The sequence below is a fragment of the Delphinapterus leucas genome, chromosome 14 (genome assembly GCF_059928025.1).
Source record: "Delphinapterus leucas isolate spDelLeu-1000000601 "Yukka" chromosome 14, BTC_Dleu_Yukka2, whole genome shotgun sequence".
Taxonomy (NCBI): Eukaryota; Metazoa; Chordata; class Mammalia; order Artiodactyla; family Monodontidae; genus Delphinapterus; species Delphinapterus leucas.
In genome coordinates this window covers 52,019,219-52,028,354 of record NC_143142.1, presented here as the reverse complement: position 1 = coordinate 52,028,354, position 9,136 = coordinate 52,019,219, and the positions used below count along the sequence as shown (strand labels likewise).

The window sequence follows — 9,136 nt, the reverse complement described above, 5'->3', positions numbered from 1 at the left end:
CGCGGGCGGGCTGGGACGAGGGTCGGGCCCCGACTCTCTACGCCCCGTCCCCCCAGCGCTGCCCAACCGCTCCCCAGACCCGTCCTCCCCAGGTAGCTCGGGTGGCGGTAGATGCCGTGCGGGAGGGCGAAGATTTGGGGCTGCTCTGGCAGGTTGGGGATGCGAGGAGGGAAAAAGCAGAGAAAGACAGTGAGAGCGCGCGCGAGAGAGAGCTCTTGTCTACAGATTTATCCACATAACATATATTTATGTAGCATTTTTTTCTCTCGACACTGATCAATGCGCACTCGGATCGCTGGGCGGACTTCCTCCAAGCCGGCTCGCTCTTTCAAGTCTAAATAAAGGGAACCAGATGGGAGAAAAAAAGCGCCCATTCCACCTTCGCCGCCGCCCCGCCCGCCGTCCCTGCCTTTGCTTCGCCCGCCTGGCGCTCTAATAGAGCGCAGCTCAGGGGATAACGCCCCCCTACATACCCACACGAAAATGAAAATCAATGTTTTTTTAAAAAAACAAAAAGTTGCACCTGCTGCTATTACAAAAAGAACCCCCGAAAGGCAAAGAGGAAGCCAGCAGCCCCGTTCCTAACTGGCACCCGCTCCCCGCGGCCGCCGGGCCCGGAATCTCAGCGCCTCCCGAAGAGCCATGCGCCTGGCGCTATTTATAGCCGGGGGCCGTCTCGGACTGTACCACCGCTGCTCGCCGGGGCCGCCGACAGGGGAGGCACGGCGGGGCCGGCGCCGCCCCACGCCACCCTGCTCCCGGCCGCCGCCCGCCGCCGCGCTGAGCCCCCCCGCCTTAATCTCGCCCTCCCGGCCCCGCGCCCCCCTCTTCCGCGCGCGCACACTCGCCGCCCCCACCCCTGGTCTGACTGGGAACTTGAACCGGTCCAGCCTGTTTAAACGCAAAGGACAGAGATCCTGTCTGTTCAATGTAAAAAAAAAAAAAAAAGAAAAAAAAAGAAAAAATAAATCTGATCAGACCGAAAGAGAGAGAGAGAGAGAGAGAGAGAGAGAGGGAGAGAGGGAGAGAGAGAGAAGAGAGGGAGGGAGAGAGAGGGGGGAGAGGAGAGAGAGCGCGAGCGCGAGCGAGCGAGAGAAGAGAGGAGAAAGAGAGAGAGCAGAGAGCGAGAGGAGAGCGAGGTGTAGAGAAACCAAGGGGGAGAGAACCCGAGTGTGTGTATGCGTGTGCGTGTGTGAGCGCGAGCGAGCTTGCGAGGGAGAGGAGCGAGAGAGTGCGAGCAAGAAAGAATAAAAGGAAAGAAGATTTTCTCTATGTATATAAAGATGGCCACGTTAGCAAACGGACAGGCTGACAACGCGAGCCTCAGTACCAACGGGCTCGGCAGCAGCCCGGGCAGCGCCGGGCATATGAACGGATTAAGCCACAGCCCGGGGAACCCGTCGACCATTCCCATGAAGGACCACGATGCCATCAAGCTGTTCATTGGGCAGATCCCCCGCAACCTGGATGAGAAGGACCTCAAGCCCCTCTTCGAGGAGTTCGGCAAGATCTACGAGCTTACGGTTCTGAAGGACAGGTTCACAGGCATGCACAAAGGTGAGTGCACCTTTCGCTCCCAACTTTGCCGGGGAGAAAGAGCGGGCGGGCGGGCCGATCGGCCAGCGACGAACGAGCGAGCGAGCGGGAGACGGCGCGAGAGGGAGCCTCGGGCGGACGCCGAGGAGGGAGGCGCTCCGGCAGCAGAGACCGGGACTGGGGTGCGTGGGGAGCTGTTCGCCGGGGCAAGGCTGGGTTTTGGGCAAAAAGCTGATAGACGCGGTTTCGTGGGGAGAGAAGCGGGAGCAGAAGAAGAAGAGAAAGAAAGAGAGGATCGAGGGGAAACGGGGCTTGGATTTTTGGGTACAGCGACTTGAAAGACTGGGATGGGGACGTCTGCACCGGCCGAGCCCGGGACGCTGAGCAGACTGGCGGGCTCTCAGCCGCCCGGGGACCAAGGGTGCTGTCCATCGCCGTGGTGCTGAAATACTAAGCGGAGGTGGTTTTCTCCTTCTCCGCTCCGGGCCAGAGTAGCAGGAGCGCAGCCGTCTAAAAAGAAGAGAGGTGACAGATTCAAAGATACATTTTTTTATTTCGCTATCAATTTAACAGTAAACTCTCCGTGTCGGGCTGTGTGCCTGAATAATCCGGTTGTGGTGCGAGTGGCGGAGGAGGGGTTGGGGGGGTTAGTTGTTTGAAGGAAAGGGGGACAAAACCTAAGGTAAGAATTAGCAAAGAACCAGCCATCCTCTGGGTGGAGTGGGGGGGGGGTCAGGGAAGCCTGGATGATCCCCTCCTCCAGAAAGCAGGGCTTCGAGAAAAAAATCTGTGTGTGAAAGATATGCATTTTGGAGGGTGTATCCTAAATTATCCCAAACTCACCATGCAGAGAGGTTTATAGTACATCGTTTCTTTCCCTTGAAGCAATCATTACTAGTGAGTGCTTGGAGGAGGGGGAAACAGAATGATCAAAGAATTAAAACCCAGCAACTTTTTAGGAAAGTGGTCATGGGAATTGTCTGCAGCTTGCCTGTTTTCTCCTTGTTTTATTATCTTTAAGGCAGAGCCCCAAACGTGTTCAGTTGTAGAACGTGTGTGGGTGGCTGGTGGGTGACGAAATTAGCCCAGTGCTTGCTCCCTAACAGTAATGTATAGGATGTGCAGCGGGAATTAATCGGGGCTGGAGCTGTGTAGGCAAGTTAAATGCTTTCTGAGAGAGATTGATCGTCAGGCAGAGAAGGAGCATTGGGCTAAGGAAGTTGTAAGGGATGTGTATGGACGTTCCGTTTTTAATAAACAGTAGTGTGGAGAGCTGCTGAAGATGCTGTGTTAGAGCTGGTGGTTTAAAAGATGAAAACACACACACGCACATGCACACCTACCCACACACAGAGGGCAGCCTCATCCTTGGCCACAAATGGGCTATGAACAGAGCTGATCCTCCGGCACATTAGGTGCAGAGCGCGGAGCTGTCTGGTTCTCTAAGCAGCAGTGGTTTTCACTATCACAGCCTCCCTCCTTCTTCAGCCCTCCCTTCATCCGAATACTAAGCAGAGCTCCGAACTCTTCATAGTTGGAGTCCCAGAGAGCAGTTTTTATTGGCTTTAGCATCTTCCAGCTTGCCTGCTGAGGAGTAAATCTTAAAGTTAATGGCATGTTGAGTAGCACAAAAACATAGCAGAATGGAAATATACTGGGTTTGCTGGGGTGGGGTGAGGGTGGGAGCTGTAATGGAGAGAGAAACCAACCTTTATTCAATATGGAGAAAATGTCTGTTCAGAAGAGAAACTGGAAAGGTGGAATGGGGAGGCAGTCTTCAAAATAATATCAGTTTCCCCCTTTTTCACCCTCCTTCTCAAGTCAACCATATCTCTGTAGTTTTTCCCTTTCCAATCAAGCTCCCTAGAAGCTAATCAAGGTTTGTATTAAACCTTTGTCATTTTAATATGTCCCCAGATTTTAAAATAGCAATAATGAAAATTAAGAAGCAGAGGTAGAGAAATACTTTGCCCATCTTAATGATAGGTTCTTGTGGGGATTTGAGATTTTAAAGTTTAAAAAAACCAGTATCCACTAGAGGCAAAAAGACAGTTGTGAAGAACTGAGCTTCCTAAGAGATCTGGGCTGGAGCACTTTATTTGCTTCTTTATTCCAAATGAAGATAATCTTAAACAATATTCCTTGGTTTCTTCTCACGATCGCTTGCTAGTGTCATCGCTCTGTTTCTGATGTTTTGGGGGCTCCCTTTTACTCTAGCAAAGATGTAGAATTATCATTTGCATCAGCGAGGTCGAGAAGGTTAAGATATAGTTGCATCATGTGTATCATATCATATATATGCATACACATATCTGGTGAGGATTCCTATGACAAGCAAAACTTCATTTTCTAAATAATTCCTCCTCTAAACTGGCTCAGTCAGGGGCAGGCAGGCCCGTTGGCTCTGGAATGCTGGGTGCTTCATTGTCAAAGCTCACCCTTCAGAGCCTGAGCATATATTTTTTTCCTATGAAACTTCCTGCCTCTCCATCCCTCAGATTTTTATAGGCAAGGTTGGCCCACAATGTCCCTAACAGTGCTTGGAAGCTCTGAGAGAGCTGAATAAATGAGACAGTTTCCGAGGCCTGGTTTATTCATTCCTAGAAGAGCTTGAACTCCTCCTTCAGTGATACAGCCTGATTTATTAGCTAATCCTGATAAAATAAGCTTCCGGCCACCTTAAAAAATTACTTGCTTGCCATTGGTGATTAATTACTGTTTAGTCAAAAGCATGATGAGGCTTGAAGAATGAGGGTTGCATTTGACTTCTAGATTTCCCCCAAGTCTAAATTATAACATGAGGCTAGGGATAGAAACGTGCCTTTGTTAAGCCTGGTTTCGGGGTATATTTGTGGCTTTTTCTTTCCCCTTCTTGAATTTCTAACTTCTAATGAATCATACTGGGATAAAATTGAGAGACATGACAGGATACTGGCCTTCAGTGTGGATGGAATATATATGCTACTGGTTAAAAGAGGAAGAAAAAAAATAAGTAAAAATTAAATTAAGTACATGAGATTTCAGGTGGGTATCCATTTGTTGGCCACCTGCCATTTCTGGTAACTAAAGAAGGAAACAGTTCTAAGGGTTAATGGAATACCTGCCATGCGTAGAGTGAACCTTAAAAGGCAATTACTCCAGTCAAATTGGGAGTCTGGAGGAGGGAGTAGGTGTGTGTTGTGGAGAAAACCCAGCCGTATCGGAGAAAGGCTGTTGGGCTGGGGAGGCAGCAAATAGCAGTTGTGGACTGGCGTGATTACCGTAAAGGTAAATTCACCCCCTGGATAACAGAAGGCAAGTGGGTAGGGGGAGATCTGGGTGCTAGGCAGAGAGAGAAAGAAAGGAAAAAGCCCAGAACAATTTGAAGAAACAACACCTAAGGAAGAAAACCCAGTTTAAGGCAAACTCTCCCGGCTAACTCAGAGTCTCCTTTTCTCCCCCATTAGGAGCACTTCGAGAAAGATTGTTTTTCCAGGCTCCAAAGAGAAAGACATTAGGCTATTGATTAAAGAAGAGAGAGGCAAACTCCCAGGGTATCAGCAGAAGTGAACTGAGGACGAATTTTGCCCCTTCTTATAGAATTTTTCTCCCTTGGAGAAGGAAACAGGTCATCCACTAGTCTAATTCTTCCCTTCTATCACTTTTTATTTATTTCTATTTTATCCCTTGTATTTCCTGAAAAACAAAGGCAGTGACTGAAAATACGTACACACACACACACACGACTGCTAACACACACACACACACACACACACACACACAGTTAGTGGATCACACATGAACAAGCCACAATCCATTCATAACTTTGGTCTTACCTAGCAGGATAGGAGGCAGCAAAGACTGAGTTACTGGGAGACATAAAGACTAGTGCTCTCTGGATAGCCATATTATAATGCGTTATCTTTGAAGTCATTTAAGTCCAATTTAAGTGGTATTTAGTATAATATTTATGAATTAATGTGATCTAAGCATAGGGCTGTCCCCAAAGGTTTAAACAGCCTTTACTACTGATATGTGCTTGTTCCCGGAGCCTGCGATGCATTTTAATCTAAACAGCTAAGTCCTCATCACAGTCCCTCTTGTTAACCAGTCAGAACAGATCTGTGGCCTGGATAACCACTCTGCATTGAGATTTTCCCCTGCTGCATGGAGGAAAATCTACTCTAGTGGCAGCCCGGGGGCTCCCAACCCGGGAGCCACAGCTTCAGGGATGTCGGGCCCACATACTTTCATACTACATCCAGAGGGAGGGTGGGGACAGAGTAATGGAACCTCCTGTGCATTGAGCTCTGGAGAGTATATCATTTAGAAATATACTCATCGTCAGATGCACAACCTCTCATTTCAATGGTATCTGAGTAGTAAATTCCTCAAGCCCCTTGATTTGGGGTACAGCTGGGAGAAGGGGAAAGGGCAAGGGTTATGATTATGTTCGGGTGATTTGTGACCATCTTCATAAAATTATGTCTGGTATTTTTGTGTAAGAGGTAACAATTCTCAAAACATCGAGTTTCTGCCACTTGACTTTAGCTGAAAGAGCTCACTGGTTTTTTTTGTTGTTTTGCCTTTTTTTTTTTTCCTGAGATAGGTGAATTAAAGCTAGTGAGGTTCTATCTGATTTCTGTTTTCAAATGAGTCTAAGAGACAGGGAAGCCGAAGTATCAGCATGGGCATCAGCTCAAGTAAGATGAACTTTTAAAAACTACTCGGAAAAATAAAAATTCAGTTCTGTCCAGGGAAAAACACTAGCAGAGTGGCTGGACACATACCTACAGCTTTTAAAAGAAAGATTTGCCTTGTGAGACAGAGATGTGGAAAATGAGATAGCTGTAATAAGAAGAAAAACATTTAAAAATAAGTTTCACTAAAGAAAATTAGCAATAGTAATTGTTGCAAAGTTAAAATAAACCTAAACAACTGCCCCCATTAAAAAAAAGAAAAAAAACCCTCCAAATTCCAGACGTTGATAAGTATCCTATCTAGGAGCAAAGAAAAAACCTATTGGGAATTGATTAGTTTATTTAAGACGCTGGTGGTTATTTGCTGGTTGTGCATGATTTCATTTATCTTTTAAACAGACTTCCCGGGAATTGACACACACATACACACACACACACACGCCACACACAGAGATAAATCAATATGCACATGTGCACGTATATGCATCCATGTGCAAGCATGACTAAGCGCATCCCACACATATGGGAACCAGGGCTGGCCTAGATTTTACTGCAATTCAACAGGGAGATGTTAACACTCTTTCTCCCCCACCCTGCCCCACTCAGCTTTAATGGGGAATTCTAGATTGGGTTGAAAGAACCCCCTTGGCATACTTTCACTCTCTCCACCTGCTCCAGTTGGCCGACGTTTTGTGACTTCTCAAACAAAAAGCAAAATAAAACAAAAAGAAAAGCATTTCTTGAATGAAGTCATAGCTTTAAAACAAGCCAAAGGAAAACAATTACAAACGCGTGTGCCATAGATATGCACACGTCCCCTCAGTTCATGCGTATTGTAAAGTTTTCAGCGCTTTCAAAGAGCTGATTGCTGGGCCTTTCCTGATACCCAGCGCTTTCAAAGAGCTGATTGCTGGGCACTCTCCGGTGACTCGAGCAAAGGCCAAAATCGCTGTCATTACACTATTACCATCACCACCCTCATTATTATAATTTATGGACCAGGATGGGAGAGGAGCTTCTGAGTGATGCCTGAGCAGACATCCAAAACACCCACTCTTTGGTTGAGAAAAGAGCTGGTCTCTCTTGCTTCTGATGGATTTAGGAAAAACTCTGCACAGCTCACACCTTCCAAGTCACCAGAGGGTGGTCAGTTTCCAAACTGACCCAGGAGGGATCTCAGTATAGAAGATCTGGGATGAGTACTCTGTAGAGGAGAGGAAGATGCAATAGAGAATGAGGCCCAACATCGTAGGCAGAAAAAAGGAAAACTGAAAGTTGGAAGGCCAAAATGCCAGCCGCAAGCTGGGATCACTGGTTGACAGTGGCTGAAACTGCAGCAGCTTCTGAACTTGGAAGGGAAATCCCATGTGACATGCTGAGAGAAGAGCTCGGGGGTGTGAAAATCTGTGTGTGTCTCTGGGTACTGGAGGGTTGGGGGAGGGAAGATGCTGCAGCCTGCGTGGGTGTTGGTGTGAGTGCATGCGTGTGTGTGTGTGTGTGTGTGTGTGTGTGTGCATGTGCGCGCAGGGAAGACATGACAAATTCAAGTGTCGTGGAGATGATGTTAGGGGTAGTTTCATCTTGCAAGGCTATATGTGTGATCAGGGAGATGGTTGATGAAGAAAAGAGGAGAATGACGCTGTCCTTGTGATTATGTACATGCTCCACCTCAGATCTCGTGGCTTGGATTTGTCAATGATCTAAGTTCCAGTGTGGAGGCGTGCTCTTGTTCATCTGCCTGATAGCCCCACTCAGAAGTCCAGGTTGGGGAGAGGGTTCATCTCCCCCCACACATCACTCTTCAAAGGCTTGCCCACTTCTGCTCACCTACTGACTCATTTTAGAAATGACCTTCCATCCGAGATCTGAGTGGCCAGCCACAGAGCCCAGCTCTCTGCAGAGATCATTCCCTCCACTCTCTGTATTCCCTACCCCACCTGCTGCCACTTGGCATCCCTGTCCAACTTTTCTTTTGTAGTGCTTTCACACACACACACACACACACACACATGCACACGCACACGCACACACACACACACACACACACACACACACACAGAGACATACACATACAGGGGAGTTGACCAAGTCAGTCCAGCTAGGCCCTGGCAAGCAAAGGACTGCATTAGCCTGAATGCACACAGGGGTGGCAGGGACCTGGTGGCCCGCCTTTTGGGCTCTCTACAAGGAAATCACATCCTCTTCCTTTACTTTTAACTTTTCTGCAGCCCCTCATATACACATATTCTCCAAGAATCACAGAAGGCATCTAATTCTGCCCAAATAGCCTAGGGAAGGGGCACAGAGCCCCCAGCTTAGTTGGAGCCCTTTTATCATGCTCTTCCAACTCCCTCTTTTCTTTTTTCTCCTCGCTATTTAAGATGCCCTCGAAAACCCACAGTAGGTCTGAAGAGAAAGATACATGTTCCACTTGGCAACGTGAGGGTATGGTTAAAGATGCCAGGGCAAGAGGACGATGATGGGGTAGAAACGGTGGCAGAGGAATTCCCAGAGTTGATGTGCTTGCCCTAAGGGCTTCCTCCATCTCCACTCATCCAGTTTCCAGTGGCCCCTGGATGGGTATAAAGCCAAAGATACAGCTCTGCCCACAGAAACCAACAAAGCAGCCAGGTGGGCAGCCCCAGGGTAATTGCCCTTCTTTCTGTGTCCCTCCGGGAGCAGAAGGGGATGTGTTCAGGACCAAAGAGTCACGGGGCTGCTCCCCTTCCACTCACTCCACCTTTGGTTTCCCTTATCTTCCCTTGTATATCTCCCCTCCAGCATAAGCTGACTGACACTCAAATGAAGCAATTCCCAGCAGCTCAGCTCAGGAGCAAATCCTACGTGGCCATCTGCAAGATGTAAATAAATGGGTGCCCTCGTGGAGACAGACATAGCTCTGGTTCCGTGAGGATGGAACA

General features: G+C 48.1%; 1 protein-coding gene across 1 annotated transcript; it reads left to right on the top strand.

Annotated features, from left to right (window-relative positions):
• Nucleotides 1-946: 946 nt before the first annotated feature.
• Nucleotides 947-4,017, top strand: LOC149747625 (uncharacterized). Its single transcript, XM_089895095.1, has one exon. The coding sequence runs from the start codon at nucleotides 1,272-1,274 to the stop codon at nucleotides 1,872-1,874; it is 603 nt and encodes a 200-aa protein (XP_089751221.1). The 5' UTR covers nucleotides 947-1,271; the 3' UTR covers nucleotides 1,875-4,017.
• Nucleotides 4,018-9,136: the final 5,119 nt, after the last annotated feature.